Here is a 23,756-nt window from a genome sequence, read left to right on the forward strand (position 1 = left end):
TTTAATAATCAAAATCTAAATAGGTCTCCTAAATCAATAATTGTGGACGACTATGTTACAGTTTATGGTTTAACCCTTAATAAAACAATTATTCAATTGTTTAATTTTTGTAAAAAGTAGATACCTTTATTTATATATAAAAAAAAAAAAAAACATGCGTAGAGGGTATTTTAATTATCATATATATATATATATATTAGGCCTTGTTTTTTTTTTTTACTTAATAAACTTAATTGTTAATAACTTAATCATTCAGTCAAATTTTATGTTTTTTTTCTTAATAAACAAAAATAACCATCAATTATCTTTATTTTACTTAATACATACAGATAATTTTTATGCATTCAGCTATTTAATACACTCAGCACTTAATGAATAAAAAAAGAAACGAGTCTTTAGTCTTTAATTTATAAATTGTTTAATGGTTAATCTTTCGAAAAAGCAGATGCCTTCAAATAGTATAAAAAGACCTTGTGTATAGAGTACTATGTCATATTAATCTTTAATTTAATAGTTGTTTAATTGTTTAATTTTTTAGATTCCATTAAATAGAAAAAAGAACTATGTATAGTCGTATAGAGGGTACGGTGTCATATTAGTCTTTAATATAACAATTGTTTAATTGATCACTCGCTAAAAAAAATGTATACATGGATAAAAATGACAAATGAAGTATGAAGTATTTACCAATAAACTAAAACAAAATTGTAACCTCTATTCCACGACACGTAATAAACTAAAACACGATTGTAACTTCTATTCGACGACACGTAACATTATATTAAAGCGACAAATGTAATAATGTAAACACATAGTAGGGGTTTTCTTACCATTATTGAAACTTAGTCACTAATTAACAAACTTCCCTGCAAAACTCTATATTACAAACATTTTTATAACTGAACTTTAGTCTTGATATATTGCCCACGTATTATTAGGAGTATAGTTGGGACCGAAATTCAGTTCGATCCCTTCAAAATAATTTCCCACCAAAATATTTATATAGTGGGTAAATAATTGTAACAGGAATTTAGTCTTAGATCGGCGTCAATGAATCAGGGACTGATTTTTAGTCACCACAATCAGTCTTTAAAAGTAGACAAATATTACGTTACTGATATTATGTATCCGTGACTGACATATTTGTCTTTAATAATTCAGTCCCAATAGACCATCTATTTTTTAGTAGTTCCACAAAGCGTGTGTCCGGCCGCTTTCAATTCCTTCTGTTTTGTTTCTTAGAAGTTGGACGCCCACGAGTGTCTTGTTGTCTTGATCGAGGGAGCTTTCTCCGTCGTATATGAAGAAGTTGTGCCGCCCTGATTTTAGAAAACAAACTTTCCTTCACAGCACGGGTTGTGACAATGGTTCTCCTGAAAGTGCCCCCATTTCTTGCTCGGAGTCAACTTTCTCTTCCTTAAGCAACTATAAATTAATATAGCTAGATAGAGTATAAAACAAGGAAAGGTCAACATTTGGCACCATAACAATAATCGAATTATATAAGTTGAGACATGTGTGATAGTGATCGAGAATAAAGTACATAATGTAGTTTCTATAAATGGTTTCTATGGACTTAGAGAAGCTAGCTCATGTTTTAAGAAGCATTTTGGCAACTCGAAAAGTACTTATGACTTCTACTACATCTTTTTTAATGTATTCGGGTCTTAAAGCCCCGCCCCGTGTGATACATATGCATCTTAGAAACCGCAACATGTTGCTTCCCGTGTCTAGAAGTACTACTATTTCCTTCAAACCAATATCGATGATGCTAAAAAACGAGTCAGAGGCGATGCTCAAAAAAGAGACAGAGCTTCAAACTAAGGTTTTGGATCTTGATTTAGGAAGAATGGTTAACAATGGTTTTGTTTTCCGGCAAAATATTCATATTAAATCATATGAAGTTGCTCCAGATGCAACACCGACTATAGAAACAATTATGAATCATTTACAGGTATACGTAATTGATGTAAAAATAATATGTATGTTTACTAACTTGTTTGTAATTTATGGTAGACGACGTGTGCATGCATGATCGAACTCAACTCAGAGTTTAAAGTTAAATTTATAGGAAACATCAGGAAATCATTTAAAGGAAGTTGGCATCTCTATTGATGGATTTGCTACAACCCCGGAAATGGCTAAAAGGAATCTGTTTTGGGTGACGTCAAAGATGCAAGTAGTAGTTGACCGTTATCCAGTATGGTATAATTTATGCACCTTAAACACAGCCCTAAGGGTTAACCCTTTAATGTTTTTGTATCTAGTAAACAAGTAAACAAATCATCAAGATTTGATATAACTTTTAATATCTGGTAGAGTCAATTACAAAAATCGTCCGCATGCATGGTTTGTTCAAAATTACAGGTTTCATCCCTACTTTTTTTACATTACAATTATAATTCTTGTCTTTTAACCTCCATCTACACTCAAGAAGTCAACATTTTTGGACCAAAATGTTGATGAGGCTCAAAAGTCAAAAATTAAATCTTAATTTATGAAAAGTAATGATGCAACTTGTATTTTTTAACAAACCATATGGATGATTTTATAATTAACACTATTTGTTAATAATTAAACTAATAATCTTGATTGGTGAACTATTAGGGGTAATGTTGTTACAATCGATACATGGAAAGCAGCTCTTGGAAAAATTGGTTTGTGTTGTAATTGGACATTTTCTGATTCGAAAACTGGTGAAATATTAATTCGAGCATCAAGGTAACAATCGTCACGTACCAAATGGAGAAAATGATAACTTGATTGTACAATTATTTTGTTTGTTTTGTTGACAGTATATAATTAAAGTATGAGAATTTTTTAAACCTGTTACAATTATACTGTTAAGGTTTGAGACATTTTAAACATTGGTTTAAATTAAATCGATGGTCAATATTCAAAAATCAATTTTAAATATTGACTTTTGATTTTTTATTTAATGATCAAGATTCAAATTTTATTAATATAGTTAACTTCAGACTTTAATTATATACTTTTTTGTGCTATTTTCTAGTACTTTGGTGTTGGTGAATAAAGAGACAAGAAAATTATCAAAATTTCCAGATGAAGTTCGAGCAGAGTTAGAACAATTCCTTTTCAATACACCCGCTATAGTCACACATGATATCATAAAATGGTCAAAACAAGCTGAGACCATTGTTAGCCATGTACCTTTAAGGGTTAGTTCAATTTTATTATTTTAAGCACATTTATTTTATATCCACAATTTTGCTATATAATTACATGACCATTTTTTTTAATTCCTTTCATGTACAATTATATATATTTTAGGCAACATATTGGGATCTGGATGTTAACCAACACGTTAACAATGTAAAACATAGTCGATGGATCCTTGAGGTAATTGGCCTAATATTTATTCCAAATTTGAATGATACATATATACTTAGCTATCCAGTTATGACCCTTAATTGATTTTTATGCAGAGTGTTCCAAAGTCTATTATAGAAAACTATGAGCTTGCTAGTATGGCATTACAATATTGTCATGAATGTAAGGAGGATAGCATAATAGAGTCACACACTTCTGTTACTGTGGACGACAATATCAACGATTGTAACACTTTTGTGTGCGACCACCTACTTCTACTTGAGAATGCACCGGGATGTAACGAGATCACCAAAGGAAGGACTAGATGGCGCAGAAAGTATGAAAAAATATCCGAATACCATAACGTTGGTCCCTCCCCAAATGGAAACGGAGGGGTATAATTTAGAGAAAAGGCAAATTGCATAAAGATGAGTAGTCAATGCTTTTGTTTTGCAATAAAGGTGATAACTAATCAATTCGACAATATTCAAGGGGGTCACTGATAACATTGAAACATATAAGGAGGTAAAACACTTGTTAAGCGTGGTGGTTAACAATGATACCTTTTTATTGCTCTCAATATGATTAGTTTTTTTTTTTTTTTTATTGTCTTTAAAAAATCACGTTACTCTGTTATTGCAAAAAAATAAAATAAATAAATAAATAAATAAACACAAAACCACTAATTATCTTTTAAGCAATTTGCCGTTCAGAAAGAGAAAACATTGAGTGAAATTGTTAATAATTTGATTGTTTTAATAAGACTCTAAGAACCCCAGGATCAAATATCGATGTTTTTGATTTATGTGTTCTTGGCATTTGTTTTTTTTTTTTTAATGTAACATATTTTATTACTGTATAGAACGTATTACAAATATCTTTTTAAGACAAACTGATAAATTAGTATTACTTTTATGTATTCAACTAATGTCAGGTCCGTCCAATGGACGTATAGTTTCAAAATATATTAATCAAAACTAAAAAATTGGAATTCAAATACATTAAGTAGATATACCGAAATCAACTATATATTAAAGTAATCAGAAACCTACTACTAACAAATTTAGACTTTATATCTAAAAAGTTATATAGAGATATAATCGTAAATCCTAAGAGTTAATATAGGTTACAAATACAAAATTTAATATATAATATTTAGATTAGTTAAGTCATATATCACAACTTAATCAATACGAAAGTTAAAACAGAAACGTACAAAAACTAACTCCATATAAATATTGATTCCAGTTTACTTATTTTTTTTCAACTTTAGTTAAATAAAAAATTTACAGTTTCTTATATTTTAAAAGTGTAAACTATATAATTTGAAAAATACATACCAATTCATCAATAAAGACCATATCGAACGTTTTAATTTTCTTCGGGTTATTCCACTCTGAAACAGTCCATACATGCACAACACGGAGTCGTAAATGATGGTTAACATGTGTTGGCTTTAGATCTTCAAGATAAACTAATGTGGTCATATTTTTTGTTATTGAAGAAAAAAGCCATAACGAACCTATAATGGAAATCAAACTAAATGAAAAGAAATAATAATAACATTAACATAAGAATTCAATGTTAAAAATAATAATAATAATTAATTATGTGCAGAGTATATAAAAAGAAAAAACCTTTTGTAGTTGATCGTAGATTCTTTTTTGTTGTCGTACGTGAGTTATATAATAGATTACTAATAAAACTGAAAAGTGTAAATTAATTATTTTTAAATTGGGTTAAAGTGAAAATTGGTGTTAAAAATCAAAAAGTGTAAGTTAATTATTTTTAAATTGGGTTAAAGTGTAAATTGGTGATTTAAAATCAAAAAGTGTAAGTTAATTATTTTTAAATTGAGTTAAAGTGTAAATTGGTAATGGAAAACCAAAAAGTGTAAATTAATTATTTTAGATTGGGGTTAAAGTGTAAATTGGTGATGAAAAACTAAAAAGTTTAAATTAATTTAGATTAATATTAAAAAATTAGAGGATTAGTATGAAGAGAGGATTAGACTCAAGAAGATGGATTAGGGGTGCCAAGTGTACCCCAACCCTTTTTTAAATTGATGAAGATGTTGTTCAAATGCTTTGATGTGATAAGAGTTATTTCTTGAGATGATGTATCATCTACATAGATGAGCAGAATGGTAAAGGTTGGCGGTAGCACAACTGAGAGAAAAGAGATGTCCAAATAGCTTTGTTTATAGTAATTAAGAGACTTTAAGGAATTGACTAGTATATCAAACCATTATCTATTGGCCTATTGAGACTATAAAGAGGTTTGACCGGTTTGCAGACAGTGTTTGTAGAAACTTGTTTGGTGTAACCTTGCGGCATGACATGTAGACATTGTTGATGTCCAATTGTTCAACTACCCATTGTGGTGAACACTGACTGCAAGTACATTCTTACATTATGTTCTTGAAATTTATTTGAGAAGGAAAGGAAAAGAAACTAAAAGATTTTGTAACTTTTTGTATTCTTGAGTGTTTTTTAAAGAATGAAGTAAAATGATATGAAAGGAAATGGATGGAAGATTTTAGTTTTTTCAGTATAAAATCAAGAAAAATGATAATGACAGCCCTAAGGGTTGTCACTAACAACATACTACATGCTTAAAAACTTGTACATTATATATTAAAAACCGTCCCCTGATTTTTCTAACAACAAGGTACAAATTTTAATGCACCAAATTAGTTTTTACTGACAACCCTAAGGGCTTTCACTAACAAAACTCTAAAATCAATCATCTCACTTTTAGGGTGATTTGGAAAGAAAGAAAAAAGGTCCCTTCTTTTCTAACCACCGATCTCCTCTTCTTTTCTTTTCTTCTAAATAAAAACTCAAGAATACAGTGTTATAGTCACCATTTTGGCTACTGAGAAGTCTCATTAAAGTCAAAGTCAGCTTCTCACTTTTTTTTTTAAAGGTAAATTTCACTGGAAACTTCGTTTCGCGATTCGACAGCGGAAGGTCTAGCATACGCTAAGTACACTCTTATAGTCACCATTTTGGCTACTGAGAAGTCTCATTAAAGTCAAAGTCAGCTTCTCACTATTTTTTTTTTGAAAGGTGAATTTCGCTGGAAATTTTGTTTCGCGATTCGACGTCTAGCATACGTTGTCTTAACCGGGTCTGCGCTAGATAGCTCCCTCAAAGTAGAAATGTCTATTTCAAATACCCGATGGGAGGAAAACCCCCTATTAATCCCCCGAGGGCACGACGATCAATAGGGGTAAACTCTGCCCCCTCAGACTTGAACATGAGTATACTCAAGCGAATCCCTCATAAAGGGACTTTTTTATGTCCTCCCCAAAGCTTGAACTCAAGACCTCATGAATAAGGAAATGATATTTCAACCATTGAGCTAATGCTAAAGGACAAAGTCAGCTTCTCACTAAAAACAATTTCATAAAACAAAAAATTTTGAAATATAAATAATTAAAAACTGATTCAAAACCCATCTTTCCCTTTTTTCTTATTTAAATTTCGGTTTATTAGGTGTGAACAAAAATGTTGGCCAAGCTCTAATCTTTTTACGGTAAAAAGGTTCCAAATCATGATAACAAGTTTACAACAACCCATAAAGTTTCGTTGGACATTAGCTAAAGTATGATTTTTGATTATATTTGTGGAACTTTTTTTGGAAATAGGTCTTGAGAGTTAGCCGTGTTCGAAATTTTATATATTTGTCCCATGTTGAAAACAAGTTTGTGGATATAATTAATGGGTCATAAAACTTCCTTATTTTTTATATTTAAATCGGGATTAGGTAAAAGTTATGAATCTCATTCTATGAAGAAGATGAAATTAAGCTCGATGAACCCTTTACTGGAATTAACCTTGATACATGATCAACTCACTGTTATTTAATTCGGTGACATTAAAGCCCAAAAGTTAACTTCGATAAACGACTTCGTTGCTTTCTCAAATTCAACTTGTATGCCTTTCTTTTTGTTTCACTTTGGTGACACAATTTTGAATTGTAGTCTCACATTTGTCGATATTAACTTCGCTGGCAATTGTTCACGAAATCTGCTACCCCCATTTCACTTGTGGGCCGATTCTTTATACAGTATGTTTTATTGGGCCCAAATGCATAATCCTCTTGTTGGGCCATAATAACTAGTAATGCATGAACGTTCATTTCATTTGACCTTGTTTTGTAAATTGTGTCGTTGACAATTTACAACTTTATTATTAAGTGCGACGATTTTCTGTTATAAATCTTAAGTTCCATGCGTTCTAAATTTTTGCGGTCTAATTCTTTATGTTCGATGCAAGTTACATTTTAAGTTCGATGCTTTTAATCATATTTGGTCCGCTGAGTTTTTGGAAGGACCAAGTCCGTTGTACATTTAAAATTTCACACTCTCGGTACAAGTGACGGAAGAACAACGAGATAAGCAGACTGGTTATGTGGATTAAACCAAAGAAAAGTTATGGATTTAGCTTGACTAAGTAATTTCTATGTGGACATACACACAAATTGAATTCTATTTGTTGCCTTTTTTTTTGCTATTCATTCGAAATATTGACTTTCGCCATGTTGTAACAGAAGCACGAATAATATGCTATATATATATATATATATATATATATATATATATATATATATAATATATATATATTATTTTCTAATAAATATATATTATATTTTTAATAGGCCAACAAATATAAACATTTATGAGATTTGGATGTTGAAGTGATGGTGGTTGCCATCTCATATTGGTTCTAACAGTTTGCAACTGTGCATTCTAACTTTTGTTTTCCATTTTCAATATGAAAGAGAATGTTTTCTTTCTGATTCAACTTGTTATGTTTCATTACGATAGGAGGGATTCCTTAAAGTTATTCCAAATTGACTAGTCTTGAAAGATCTTGATCGTTGGATGAAAATCAAGAGTCATGATTTAAAATTTACTTTTAGATTTTGACCTTTGATTTTCTTCTAAAGGTCTTCCCAACTTTGAAAGTTGAGATAACTTTAAAAATCCTTTCCCCTAAAATGAGTTACATAACAGTCCGTCATGCAACTATTTCTTTTATTGCTTTTAGAAATTCTTCCTACCTTTGACATACAAATGGAAAGATGACTTGTCATTGTTGTTGTTGATCCATTAATATCTTGCTCATGATGACTTAGATCAGCTATTGAGTTTTCTCAGCAAATCTAGATCCTAACATTTTGTTTTATTGGTCAGGCAAACGAGTTATCTACGTACATGTAATAATTTTAAATTTAGTGCCATTTCCTTTTTATTTTTACACAGAGCCATCCCGTCGATTTCATAGGCCCTTATAAAGATATGGGCCCTGTTCCCTTGAGCATGTTGCAAAACCCAATATCCGACCCTGTTTTTACATTTACATACATATAATATCTATATAGATAATTATCTATGTTTACATACGAATCTTTTCAAAATTTGTATCCAAATGAACCACATCAAAATTAAAATGAACTAAATATATGAAGTTTATTTTGTTTTGTTTATATAATTTTGATGGTATATTTAGGTATATAATGACGTATGTTGTATTAAATCAAAAGGCGATGCATCATTTGAAAGAAAAGAAAATAATAGTGGTGAGAATGTGAAAAGTTACAAATGAATGTCTTGATTTACGTATGAGCAAATAAAATTTTTGATATAAAAAGGTATCATTGAAATTAACTTTTCAAATATATATATATATATATATATATATATATATGAGCTTGTACAAGAAGAAAATAAATTACATATCGGTCAAAAATTAAACATCCCTCGAAAAGAAACGTTATATTTATTTAAAGCACAAAATGTTTTAATTTATTAACAATAGAAGAAGAAAATAAGTTACATATGGGGTAAAAATTAAACATCCCTCGAAAAGAAACGTTCTATTTATTAAACATATGGGTTGAAAATTAAATATCCCTCGAAAAGAAATGTTCTATTTATTTAAAACACAAAATGTTGCAATTTATTAACATTAATAGAAGAAATCTGACGTCTTCTCACCAAGCTAGGCATCAGATCTGACTACTCGTTAGGAGAAGCTCGTGCAAATAGTCCAAAAGCTGGATTTATGACCGTAAATCCTCCATCAAGCACCAGATTATGCCCACTCATATACCGAGACTCGTCACTAGCTAGAAAAAGAGCGGCTTCTGCGACATCATTTTCGGCAAGAGAAGCCCCTTTGAGGTTTGAATAAACTTTGGAGTATTTTTCCGGATGATCAGTTATGTAATTATTAGTCAATGGAGAAGGTATAAAGTACGGTGATAAGCAATTTACGCGAATCCCATGCTGGCCAAGCTCGGCCGCAGTGTTCTTAGTTAACCCGACAAGTGCATGTTTTGAGCTTGAATAGGCGTGAGAAATGATCCCTCCAATACTCCCAGATACACTTCCCATCATAATAATGCTTCCACTACGAGCCGGGATCATGGCTCGAGCTGCGTGTTTGGTTCCAAGGAACACACCGGTTACATTGACACTCATGACACGTTCAAAAGTTAACTGGTCATTGTCAAGAATATTGGGCTTTCCATCATCTAAGATGGCTGCATTATTAACCATTATGTCTAACTTGCCAAATTTTAGAAGCGTTACGTTTATGGCATTTTCCACATCGGATTCAATAGTAACGTCGCAGTGAACAAATAAAGCCTTGTCAAGACCAATATCTTCGCATACGATTTGACCCAAGTCATCTTGGATATCAGCAATTACGACTTTGGCTCCATGCTTGACAAATAGCCTTGCCGTTGTTTCTCCAATCCCCTGAGCTCCACCAGTGATAAATGCTACTTTCATATCCAACCTAAAGATCACGAAGAAATAAAATATATATTATAAATGGTAAAACTACTTTTTTTTTTTTTTTTTTTATAAGAAGCAAGATTGATTGTGTGGATCTTTTAGACTAGAATATATACGGGTTTCTTACTAACACTACTATCCTTCTAAGGGAAAGAATAGGAAACTCAACCATGGTCTAAACTACTAGAGTGAACGGTATATTTCGGCTTAAACTGAAGTTTAATTTACAAATGGTCTAATAAGTGGTTACTCCACATGGCAACTAATTGTTGGGGCCTCCAATTTTTGAAAACTCCTTAAATTCATCGTAACTCCAAATAAAACGATCGATGGAGTCAAGATGAGAAAAATCAAAATGGCCTCATTTATGATTATTGTAGTTGTGTTTTTATACACTTAAGTTTTTATGCACGATATTTAAAAAGAATAATAATTAGTAACCATATTTACACAAATTTTATATATAAGTATCGGATCCTCTATAAGGGTGGACGGAGCGCCCTGGGAGGGATCGGTACCTATCCGGTAATGGTTGGAACATCGCACCGACCCCCGGTACCAGTAAGTTAGGGAAGGATTTGGGGAGGGTGGTGCCGGTTTCACTGCCGATTAATGACCGTTATATTTGACTGTTTCTTATTTTTTTATTTATTTATTTAAAGTAGCTGCCATATATATACATATACATATAAATATCTATCTTTATATGTTGCAGGGATGAGGAAAGAAGACAAAAAAGAGAGACTCACAGACCACGTATCCATCTATATATAATTAAATTTAATTTTACAACTTATACCCCTAAAGTTTAAACTATTTATAATATTAGTTCAAAATTTTTTTTTTTGTTTGTTTCATTCTATACAATATATTATCATTTATAATTAGTTTTAATTATTATTTAGAATAAAATAAATATAAAGTAAATTAAATAGAAAATGGTGAGGAGGGGCGGGGCGGAGAGGGATGGCGAGGCGCTCCTAGTATTAGGGAGCGGACAGAGAGGAGGAGAAAAACCAGGGAGGGGAGGGATGGCGAGGCGCTCCCCCCACCCTAATATACTAATTAGAACCCAATATGTCTAACACTTTTATATGGATTTACTATTGATGTTAACAAGTTACATATTGTGTAAACTTTGTCTCTGCATCACATTAGAGTATCTCCCCATATTCTGACATCGTCACATCGACCTTCAAATTAAATTCTTTTACCGCTTCAATATATATACTGTAAACTATGTATATGTATATAACAATAACATGAAAACAACGTAACAATAACAATATTTAATCGGAAATCTACTATTGCACATAATAACATACTTAATACACTAACACTTAGGTTACCTTGGAACAATTTGTGAAATCTTTGCCATGGTTTTTGGTTAAAAAGAGAATCCGCTATATATATATAGATCCCTTTTTAGATAGTTGGTGCTACTAATAATATGAAGGTATTTGATGCTTTGTACGATTTGCACTGAAAGTAGATGCCTTTAAATAGGTAACAGAATCATGTGTAAAGGGTATTATGTCATTTTAGTCTTTAAGTTAACATATATTGTTTAATCAATTTGATTACAAAGTTATGTAACCTAAACTTCAAAAAATAGTAAAAAAAGAAGTCTAAAATTTATAATTGTTAAAGAAGGAAAAAAAAAATGTAAATTAATGAGACTTTTTCTACAAATTAATATAAATTAATATAATAATATATTTGGATAATGATTATTAAGATTTTTAATTTGTAGTTTATCTAAATGATGACATCATCAAAAGTTAATTTGATGAAATCGAACGATATGATTGGTTAATTAGTTATTAGTTCAACTGTCTTATAGTATATATTAAGATTAAGATTAAGATAAGATATTAAGATTAAGATTAGATTTTATATTATACTAGAATATTCCGAAATTATTAACCAACTAGTGTTATTTTTAAATCACTTTTTATTTGGATCCATATTAATTAAGATCTAGTATTTCAAATAATTCTTGGAAAATAGATCTAGTGAATTACGTACAATATTTCGATCAAGAAAAAGTGTGTACCGGCTTTTGATATGAAAACATACAATTTTTTTATGCACGTTAAGTGAAGCCCTAAAGGCTTCATTTAGTATTTTTCTAAAAAATATATATAGTACTTCTCATTACAACTCAGTGGTTGAGCGCCAACTTTACATGCTGGAGGTTTTGAATTTGAGACATGAAAATGACATTTGAAGAAATTTCACAATAAAGTCATCCAGTAAAGCAGGTTAGAGTCTTAGAGATGGGACATAATTTTATCCCAATTAAATGTCGCCACTTATGGCTATTTAGTTGGGAATTTCTCCTCCTGCTAGGTATTGAGGATGAGAGAGTTGTCTAGCGCGGACCCGGTTAAAACAACGTAAGTTAGATCCCCTATTATGAGCAAATGATTCACACTTTTTAATATATATATATATTATACGGTCTCTTTTATTATTATTATTATTATTTTTATTATTATTATTATTATTATTATTATTATTTAATTTTACTTTGTATTTAACAGAATTAAACTAATTTCTCTTAAAAAAGTAAAAGTTATAAAAATTTATTAAAAATATAAAAAATTTTGTAAACTAGTGAATAGTGATAAAGAGATTTTTAATTTTTCCAATATATATATATATATAGTAACACTCTGGTGCGAACACTTTTAAGATAAAAACGCTAAGAACACTTAAAAACATCATTTTGATGCATTAAAATTACATAAAACTAACATAGTGCATAACTAATTATCATTATTTAAGTGTTTAATAACACATGGATCCGTCAAAATCGAAAAAATCACGTTTTTTGTTAGATACATCACTTTGAAGAATATGCGTCCAACATGGATGCACAAAACAAAAAACATGATTTTCTTGATTTTGACAAGCCAATGTGTTATTAAACACTTAAATAATGATAATTAGTTATATACTATGTTAGTTTTATGGACTTTTAATGCATCAAAATGTAGTTTTTAAATGTTCTCACTGTGTTCTTATTTTAAGACTGTTCTTATTTGATAGTCCCCCTATATATAGGGTAACACTCCGGTGAGAACACTTTTAAAATAAGAACGATGAGAACACTTAAAAACATCACGTTGATGCATTAAAATTACATAAAACTAACATAGTGCATAACTAATTATCATTATTTAAGTGTTTAACAACACATTAATCCCTCAAAAACAAAAAAAATCAAGTTTTTTTTATTGGATGCATCATTTTGAAGAATATGCATCCAACATGGATATATATATATATATATATATATATATATATATATATATAATGAATATAAGATTGTCTGACACATAAGTTTAAATGTGAAATCTCTCACATACTAATTTTTTATATTATTTCTTTTAATCTAATAAAAATAATAAAAGAACATCCTAAATTCTCTCATGAAAAAATAATAACCCTTAGATGAAATTTAATTGTGATTAAGAGCCTTTGAAATAATAGGATGATGTCATGTTTGACTAAATTAATCAATGTCAATATTAATCCTTCTATTTCATATCATCTACTACTATATACCCTTAAATTTTAATGAATAACTGAAAATTAGCTTGACTGTAGTTAATTACTTTGGAATTTATTAGTTACTATTTGTAATAAAATTAACATTTTTTAGGAAACTACTTCGGTTCTTTTTTTTTTTGAGTTTTAAAACTTCCAACGCAATTTTTATTTCTTATTCTTTAGCTTAAAAAAATATAAAGATTTGTAATAAGTATTTTAATATCATATAAGTTTAATCAGTGATGCCTTTTTTTTATGAGTGGTTTTCTTCAGTTTTATTTTTGTAATTCATGGTCTTGCTAATTTGCATCGATGGCTTGAATTTAGCTTTGTTAAAAAAAAAAAAAAGTTCTTGGTTCATCATTTCAAGAGTTTGGGTAAATCTATGTAACTTTATTTGTCTTTTGTATTTGCTATACACTATAACAATTCATATGTCTTTCATATTCGCTTTACGTTATATAACAATTCGTATAAAATTATTTAGTTACATTATAAGCATTAATCGCTTTTATAGATATATATGATGAACGTGTGACAACATTACTTTATGTACTGTGGACATTTGCGACATGGATGAAATCATCATTTCATTTGTAGTTAAAAACCCTATATTTTTCTTGAATATAAATCTAATCTAATTTTAGTATTAAAAGATATATTTTGACCATTCAAGTTGTGTTGATAGACTGAGAAATTTAATTCATTTAAAAAGAACTAAAATATTATTTTTCATGATAGGTTATGATGAATATCATTTTTATAAGTTTTGAGGAGTTCAAATGTCATTTAGTAATTTCAAAAAAGAAAGATAACCAGCTAAAGGTTACGATTGAAAGTAACTTTTTATCCAAGAGTTGTGGGTTTTTCAAAAATAATTATAAAGGCCTGGTTTAAATACTAAAAAAATAAGGATAAGAATTATTTAAAGTTGTAATTACTTTATAGGTAAAATTAGACAATCTTTAACCTTTTGATTAAATTTAAGGTCAATATTCAAAAATCAAGTTTAAATCTTGACATTTAATTTTAATCAAAGGGTTTAGATCTTTTTAACTTTACATATGAAGTTATTACAACTTTAGAGGATTTTTTATTCATATAATAATTAACTAGTTTATCTTGATATTATCAATTATCAATGAAACAAGTAGTGGAAGGGACCTCCGGCCCAAAAGTGAAAAATGGGGTTAGATCCACCGTAGTGGAAGCTTTAACCAGAAGAGGATAATCTCGATCTCAAACTCTCAATCTCAAACTCGATCCCACTCACCAGATCACAAAATTCAGATCTTAAATAATTTGTTACCATTAGGGAAAGGGAGAGGATAGAGAGAGAATTTGCCCAAACAACACAACAAAATAATTTTATATAATAAAAGTTAATTGTAAATTATATGTTTTAAGATCCATCATAATTTTTAATATATTTTTAATGTATTCTTTCGCGTATTACGAGAGTCAGAAATCTAATGATCAAATGTTTGGCCCAGAAATTTTATGATTAAACTTAGATACCTAACGCTTTATAACCATCCCACACATATATATAAAAAGATGCATGTATCTCCATTCTACAAGACATATATTAAAATACATTCAATGAAATATTATTAATTAGTAACTGATTCTGAAATTACAACATAAGTTACATTTTTCTTTTCTTTCTTTTTTTTTTTTTGCATACGACTCATGACGATATAATACAGACAATAATTTGTACGTCATACTATATGCGAATACTCATAAAAAAAAAGATTTTTTATAGTTTGTTAGATCGTGAACATAAGCCATTCACACTGCATAAAGTCTTTATATCTATTTCGTTTGAAAAAGATCAATATACTATTTCATCCATGGATGGTCGAAAACCGCTTCGAAGAGCCATCCCACAGGAAATGTTTCTAGGTATATCTTATTAATTTGCTTCAAGTTGTGAATCATTTTTATGTGTAATATATTATTAAATTCCTACTTGTACATATTTCATTAATATTTGTGACAAAACTTTCCTAATTAACAATCATATTTTCAAAAAATATAGCCAGTGTACTAGATTCGTTTGCCGACTTTCTAAACTCAATTCAACTAACTTATATTTTTAGCACATCAAAGTTAAAATACACTGCATATATATAATAATCCACGCAGATATGTTTTATAAAGAAAGTATTATAGGGTCTAAAGGAAAGATCTAAATTTAAACCAATGCATATTGTGCCAATATATGTGCCATCTATATATCCCATGTTTAAGAACCGAAATATATGTGCCATCTATATTGTGCCAATATATGTGCCAATATTTAAAATCATAGCACAGAATGGGAATGAAGCAAAAATCATGCATTCTCAATGTTGAACCACATACAGTATATCAAATGTACATTTAGTCATTATATTAAAACCGACAAATCGATTAACAAGCTATGCGTTGTTTTTGTCCTTCCATTTCTATCTTGTCGCACTCATGAGACGATTATTAGTCAAGAATGCATGTGTAAAACATTTTGTGGGTACTATCTTCAAGTTAAAAGAGCCCCACGCGTACAACGATGTATTCTTGCACTAGGGGTGTTTGGTAGGAATGAATCATAAGAAATGAAAGTATAATAAAAAATTGCCAATAGTGAAAGAGATATGAGTATATAAAAAAAAGAATAATTATGTATTTTTTACAAACAAAAAATTAGATACAAGAAAAATACAAAATTTTGATTAATAATTACTTCACTATGTATATTAGTTTAGCAAGATTAATTTGTGTTCAAACTTAGTAAAACATCTATTTTTTTCACCATAATCTCTTACAAGTGCAACCGCACATGCTTCAACAACATCCAATTAAAAATTAACTCAATATATTATTGATGAAGCGATTATTTTCTCTCATAACTAGGTTGTGGTTGGACATAAATAGCACAATAGTTTGTAACTTATTTTCAGCTAAGCGCAGTTTGCAACTTTTCCACATTTAGTAGCTAAGGCCCATAAAATTATTATTATTAAACATAACAAAAATGCTAGCAAGGTACTAGCACTCGAATGTACAACAAATTTCACATACTAGACTCTTCTTGAAACTTCAACTCCTAAGATTTGTAAAAGGGTTGAAAAAACTTATGACAAAGACAAAAAAAAAAAAACCCAAGCCACCAACAAAGGCCAAGCCATCGGTTTTCATTTTGTGGTGATTTTATTGCAACCCCAAACATGTTACAAGGGAAAAAAACAAAACCACCAAATCGATGACTAGCTCCCAAAGGACTCATGTTCCAAGATTCCCAAGTCGAGTAACTTTTAAACTCACATGATTTATCCAAAAAAAAAAAGTCGACACAATAGAGTTAAAAGTTGTCCAAGTAGCTTTCGTTTAAACCATTGTGATAAATGTTGTTTCTAACTTTCCCAAAGCCCATATATTTAGGTTTTGTAACTTTCTAACTTTACACACCAATGGTTTGTAACTTTCCAAGATTCCCAAATATTTAGGTTTTGTAAAAGACTAATTAAAAGTTTACGGTTACTAAATCTAATTGGCTTGGCATCGTGGGATTAGAAGTCTAGCTAGAACTAAAAAAAGAAAAAAGTTTTCCTATAGCTATCTAAGACAACTAATAGCCTACTAGGGATAAGTATCTTGAAATGTAACAAACTTTGGACTAATGTCTATAGTAAGAAATAACTAAAGTTGTTTGTATTGTATGTAAACAACTTTAAAAAATGTTTATTGTATGTAAGAAAACATATGTGGCAACCATATAGAGGTGCCACTTGTCTGATTTTAATTGGTTGAACACATTTTTTTACATACAATAAACATTAGTTTCAAGTTGTTTACATACAATACACATAACTTTAGTTATTTCCTACTATAGACATTCGTTCAAAGTTTGTTACATTTCAAAATACTTATCTCTATTCTAAAAATAGAATGCGTCAAAAGACCGTACCTTCGTATCTCATTTCAACTTTTCTACCTTTAAAATACCATAAATGTTTTTACTAATATAACTAACACTATCCATAGTGTTATTGTATACAATATACTCTTAATGAAATTAATTTACAATATATACCCATTAATTCTTAAAATAAGTACACTAATCATTTAATATTAATAACCAACATTTTTCCCCGTCTAATCACCATCCCGTCTATCCGCCACCGCCATCATGTCGCCACTGCCGCAGCATCACGGGGTATCTGTTTAGTCCATTTCTTCTGTATAATATTTTTCAATGCCAAAAGGATTTTATAACTCCAGAGAATAGACAACGCCGGTAGGGGTGAGTATGGGTCCGTTTGGATCGGTTTTTGGCTAAAACCGACCTCCGAACCGATCAATTCGGTTTTTAGAAAATCAAAACCGTTGGATTCGGTTTTTGTTCGGTTTGGATCGGTTTCGGTTTTTGTTCGTTTTTTTTTTTTTTTTTTTTTAAATTTACTTTTTTGTTTATGATGTTCTATATTTAATTTTCAATTGTTAACAAAAAAAACTATGATATAGAAACTAAAATATGGATATTTTTTTTAGTAACTAATTATACTTTTTAGGTGTTAAAATTGATATAACTTTTATACAACGAATTGATTTTATTGTACGTTTTCATCTAAAACATATAATTTATATAGATTTGTACACTAAAAAGATAAAAAGTTTAAATATATTAACATATTTACAAATTATAAGTAATAAATATAAACGTAATATGATATAAATGTAAAATAAATTAAAATATAATGGGTTCGGTTCGGTTCGGTTTTTGATCGGGTTTTTTGATATGAAACCGAAAACCGAACCGATCCGTTCGGTTTTTGGAAAACAAAAACCAAACCAATGGATTTCGTTTGGTTTTCGGTTTTTTCGGTTCGGTTTTGTCAGTTTTTTTCGGTTTTTGGTTTTCTGGTTCGGTTTTTGTTCACCCGTGAATGCCAGCAATAAATATCATCACAAACACTAGGAACTTCGCACTACAAGTAGCAATGCGTTCAACTTTTGACTTTTGTATCCCTTCCACATTTACTGCGTCCTCACAAGCAAGTACTTATGCCTAGAGGATCTGGTAACTCAAGAGGTTTGCTGCTAAGGTTAAGCCTTGCCAGTGATCTTGCCCAATCTAGTTACTTTTGGCTGAATTATTATCTGTGTTGATTTTCGCAGTCAGATGAAATGCCAATGTTATTGCAAGCAATAAAAAGAGCATTACAAAACATTGTATTTCTTGCTGTTCTTTCCATAGCGTTACTAACACAACTATTCCATTCAGAAAGTTTTAGTTTGTCAGCGGCAGATTGTATGTAATGGATAGATGACATAAGTATGAACATGTAAAAGAAAAATATACTGAAAATTTGGAAGGTACCTTATACAGAATGATATATACCGATTGTATATAAACTGATAAGTACATAAGGGAAAAATCCATAAAGATGTAACATATTAACTCAAAATTTATAAGAATTTCATTTTTTAAAAATTTTAAATAAAAGTAATGCGGTTAGTTTTTTTCGTAATCATACCACGTCATTAAAACAAATCCACAGGCATTCCTGGATATACTACACATTAATGTATATTAGTATATATTTGCATCTCTATCTATATTCATTATGACCATCATAATTAATTTCTATATCCATATGACTATTTCATGATGAAAATCCAACTAATAAAAACTAAAACATAAATTTTTGCGTATCCAATAGGAAGATAATAATATATATACATGTACTAGCTAAACAACCTGGGTTCAACCCGGGCTTTCTGCGTAAAATTCTGGGGAAAAAAACATGCTAATGACGTGGTTATCTTGCAATTATGACATCCACAAAAAGGAAAGGTGAGCGCCGTACAGATTCTTAGGTATACTCCATGCCATTTCACCATCATTGCCTATCTACTATATATCGCATCCAAAATTGCGAATGATATTAAAAAAATGTAGGAGTGTCCAAAATAAGAACTCATTATCAATTAAGATCCGGTGGTAAACAAAGTAGATGTTAGTCTCTATCCCTAAGCAGTTTTTCTTAATAATTAAAATTACTTTTACTCATTTGCATTGCTATTATCATAAGTAGAAAAAACGTGAATCTAAACCATGGTGAGATAGGTTATAAATAAAAAATGTAATACATAAATCCAAATCCAAAACACATTAGATCATCAACCAAAGTCAATTTTTAGAAACATATAGATGAGGACCATAGTGTTCATCTCTAGTCAAAGTTTATGACAAAAAAAAAGAGTCTATGCTCATGTTCATATGAAATAACATATAGTGACGTTAGTGAGCCATCTGCATACATAGAAAAACATGGCCAGTAATCTCCTCCTAGACCCAATAAAGATAGTGATATTAAGACTTTAGTATTTTACAATCTTCTTAGAGTATAGATAATCTAAGGGGAAATTGTATAGCATACCCATCACTCCATGCTAGCAGGTAATATAGTGGGACCCACAAAATTGCCCATTTCATATTTTGGAAACTATAAAAGGCATAAATATCAGTAGCAATAAACGTCTAGAAATTTCAAACATTATTGGAGAAGTAGGATTCGAAGTTTCAAAGGATGAAAAGAGTATACCTCAATATGTCTTCCATCTAAAAATTAATCTAGCACCAATACCCGCTGGAAATATTCAATATACATCTCCTATGCCTGCCAAAGGATTACAATTTAAAATACATCATGGATACAGAGAAATGACTTCCATCAAAAATATTGCAAGATGACGCAAAAGTTGCTGCTTTGACACAAAAAATACAAATCATCGACATGTTTGAAGCAGAGTTAAAAAGTTATGAAACATCCCTTGTGCCTAAACCAGGAGGTATATAATTAGTGTAAAACTGATGCTATCAAATATTTATAAAGTTATAATCTAACAACACCATGAACTTTGCACTTTAAAATAACATCTAAAATATAACAATCAAACACCTCCTCAAAGCATTTAGATAACATCTTTAACCGGGCACAACCGTGGTTTAATTAATGGGTCAAAATGGCGTGGATTTTATTATGGGTCAAAACTTATGGGTCAGAACTCAAAACAGGACGGGTTGACCCACAAAAACTTTCTTTGTCCAACTTTTGAACATTTTCCATGTACTTCTAATGCGTTAAAGACAGTAACAAAAACGATCTTATTATTACAACGATCTTATTTTCCAACGGCACACAATATTTTCATACATCTTTAATCCTCAAATCCTATTAAAAAAAAAATTATATCCTAAGTCCAGCAATTCTAATCACTTAAAGCAACAAAAGAACTATCAGAAAGTGACAAAACCTTCGAAATGTTGTTCATAAGAATAAGGGTAAATTACAAGGATGGTACCTAGCGAATATACCAGATTTCACAATTCATACCTATTTGCAAAAAATTACCCAAGACATACCCATGGTTTGCAAATTTGCACAATTGACATACCTACGTCTAACGGAGCATGACGGATCGTTAAATATTGACATTTGCCACTCACATGCGAGGGTATACTCGTCTTCTCACACTCTTTCTTTGAACTTATGAACCCTAGCTATTTTCTCCTAAACCGAAACCCAGATTCTATAAATCTACACATACATTTAAAAACCAAAACCCAAAAGTCAACTCATATCGATCCAAATTCATACACACATACATATATTTCTACAACTGATGTTATAAAAAAAAATTAAACAGATACATACATACATACATACATATATATATATATAGTTTGTGATATACAACAATATGATCAATCTTATTAACAAGATATGGAAGCCAATCGAAAATATGTACAATCAAAATACAATCTGAGATCATCATCATCAAATTCGGATTTGAATAATGAGTGTTTTTCTCCTTTGAGTCCACCGCAAAAAACAACCACCACCGTGCAGCCACTGCCACTTCCGGCAACTATTGTGTCAAATTCCGATCATGAGAGGACTGGGGAGTGGGCGATTAAGGGTGGGGTAGGTTCTGGTTCGAGTGATAAATTGCTGGAAGAAGTTACAGGGGGTGTTTCGATTATATGATGGGCATCTTCACTTTCCCACCGCCGACGGCCACTACTGCTGTTCAGATTCCGGCCAACCACCAGGAGGCTAGGTTGCACTGAGACGGGTACGGCGAAGGGGTACGGGGATGATACGGGTACAGGAAACGGCAAAAATAATAAAAACAAGATACGGGGACGGCAAGGATACGACAATAAAAATATATAAAAAATAAAAAAATATATATTAAAGAAAACTCAAAATAGATAGATATTTATGTAAACTGTAAACTCAAAACATACTCTGAAGGGTATACAAACACTAAACCCTAATTTGTATGATATTAATTGAGATTTTTTAGCTGTCTATTTACATATATACATCCCAGTCCACAGGTAGGTTAAAGTTTTTTTATGGGCCGATTCTAATTTGAAGGGTATACAAACACTAAACCCTAAATGGGCTAGGAAACGTCCCTAAATTCCCACGAAACGGCCCCAGAACCCTTCCCCAGTCGTCCTCCAAATCTGAAACGTCCCCATGCCGAATCCTAGCCGTCTCCGTCCCCCAAACATCCCCGTGCGGCCGTGCATCATAGCCAGGAGGTCCCTGGTGGTGTTTCGAACCCTTCCTTGGTGTCAGCTGGGTCGCCTCTTGCTTCTGATGTTGAACCGAACCGGGTCCATTCCAACAATGAAAGACGTGGTGGGTCGACAGCACAACAAGAGGAAACCCAAAATTAATTGCTTTGTGGATTTGGATTTCTATTATGAATCTTGTAAATGATAATGGTTAGATCTTGGATTTTGAATTTCTAAATACCTTTTTCTAACATTTTTGTAATGTGGGTTTTTTGTTTGATTGATAAATTAAAATAGGAGCATATCTTTGAAAGTGATGATCTGAAATGGATTCATATGGCAAGTGATACTGGCAGCCATGCGATTAGAAAGTGATGATAGGAGATAAATTTGTATGGCAAGTATGTAGATTTATACGACAGCCATAATTTATATATATAGATATATAAATATAAAAAGCTTTATAATAGGAGAAGAAAGAAGGTTGGGCAACCATGGGGGTAGAATTGTCATTTACCTTCGCATGTGAGTGGCACATGTCAATATTTAACGATCCGTCATGCTCCGTTAGACGTAGGTATGTCAATTGTGCAAATTTGCAAACCATGGGTATCTCTCGGGTAATTTTTTGCAAATAGGTATGAATTGTGAAATCTGGTGTATTCGCCAAGTACCATCCTCGTAATTTACCCTAAGAACAATAGATAGAACCTTGAGAAACACCCTAACCAATTAAACGAAACTGTAGAAAGCAATGACTCTTTTTAGATAAAATAACCCTTATTTATACATAGAAATTTTCATAACCACAAAGGTAAAAACCCATAAATCAAGAACGAATAATAAATTTCGAATTAAAAATAGATATAAAAATAAATAATATTTAAAAAAGAAAAGAAAATCACCAGGATATGACCGATGGGATTGAAAAGCATATTGGATACCTGAATCACCCTCCATTGATCCGGGAAAAAACAAAAGTAAATTTGTTCTTATGGCTTTGTTGTTCGCACACCAAAACGAAGGCCACCAAAAAAGGATGGAATGAAATCCTTACCAGTCGGATTCAATTATGTTAATGTTACTTTTATTGCCGTTCGTTGATCGAATATGAAGATTTAAGGCACGAAATTGTGATTTGGAATTCATATTAGTAGATGAATTCATATTTAGGACGCAAAACTTTTATTGTTACTGACTATTTTGGAGAACATCATTCATGGCAGATTGGCAGAATAATAGTTTGGCAGAATAATAGTGGAGAAGATAAGGAATCTTGAAAAGAGGGTTTTTTTTTGTTTTGGAATATTTTGAACGGCACCGGAAAGAATATGGAAAGAAACGTCATTGCAATCTAGAAATTTGTGAAGGGAAGGGAGAAGGCTTCTATATAAATATCTTTCTAGGATCAAGGCTTCTTTATAAATAAAAGAGATGTCATATGTGTATTGTTGTAATCTTTTTTACAATTAT

At 30.7% G+C, this 23,756-nt stretch overlaps 2 protein-coding genes and 1 long non-coding RNA gene across 3 annotated transcripts; 1 reads left to right on the plus strand and 2 right to left on the minus strand.

The window, feature by feature from the left end:
* The first annotated feature begins 1,561 nt into the window (after positions 1-1,561).
* On the plus strand, positions 1,562-3,731 carry LOC122597133 (palmitoyl-acyl carrier protein thioesterase, chloroplastic-like). Its single transcript, XM_043769766.1, has 6 exons — positions 1,562-1,954; positions 2,072-2,205; positions 2,608-2,721; positions 3,014-3,179; positions 3,292-3,360; positions 3,447-3,731. The coding sequence occupies exons 1-6, from the start codon at positions 1,562-1,564 to the stop codon at positions 3,729-3,731; spliced, it is 1,161 nt and encodes a 386-aa protein (XP_043625701.1).
* A 5,473-nt stretch (positions 3,732-9,204) lies between these two features.
* Positions 9,205-11,601, minus strand: LOC122596552 (secoisolariciresinol dehydrogenase-like). Its single transcript, XM_043769156.1, has 2 exons — positions 11,494-11,601; positions 9,205-10,145 (listed from the first exon to the last, which is right to left on the minus strand). The coding sequence occupies exons 1-2, from the start codon at positions 11,520-11,522 to the stop codon at positions 9,359-9,361; spliced, it is 816 nt and encodes a 271-aa protein (XP_043625091.1). The 5' UTR covers positions 11,523-11,601; the 3' UTR covers positions 9,205-9,358.
* Positions 11,602-17,670: 6,069 nt separating this feature from the next.
* Positions 17,671-23,476, minus strand: LOC122596672. Its single transcript, XR_006323355.1, has 5 exons — positions 23,189-23,476; positions 22,801-22,974; positions 20,296-20,370; positions 18,628-20,196; positions 17,671-17,907 (listed from the first exon to the last, which is right to left on the minus strand). It is a non-coding gene; the product is annotated as an uncharacterized LOC122596672 (long non-coding RNA).
* Between the last annotated feature and the right edge of the window lie 280 nt (positions 23,477-23,756).

This window comes from Erigeron canadensis, chromosome 4, assembly GCF_010389155.1.
Source record: "Erigeron canadensis isolate Cc75 chromosome 4, C_canadensis_v1, whole genome shotgun sequence".
In the NCBI taxonomy this organism is placed as follows: Eukaryota; Viridiplantae; Streptophyta; class Magnoliopsida; order Asterales; family Asteraceae; genus Erigeron; species Erigeron canadensis.

Bases quoted from the DNA above. Each gene is read 5' to 3' on its own strand.
- LOC122597133 (XM_043769766.1), top strand. From the start codon at position 1,562: ATGGTTTCTATGGACTTAGAGAAGCTAGCTCATGTTTTAAGAAGCATT. The intron at 1,955-2,071 runs GTATACGTAATT...TTAAATTTATAG, and splicing joins CAATTATGAATCATTTACAG to GAAACATCAGGAAATCATTT. The intron at 2,206-2,607 runs GTATAATTTATG...GTGAACTATTAG, and splicing joins GTTGACCGTTATCCAGTATG to GGGTAATGTTGTTACAATCG.
- LOC122596552 (XM_043769156.1), bottom strand. From the start codon at position 11,522: ATGGCAAAGATTTCACAAATTGTTCCAAG. The intron at 10,146-11,493 runs GTAACCTAAGTG...CGTGATCTTTAG, and splicing joins ATTTCACAAATTGTTCCAAG to GTTGGATATGAAAGTAGCAT.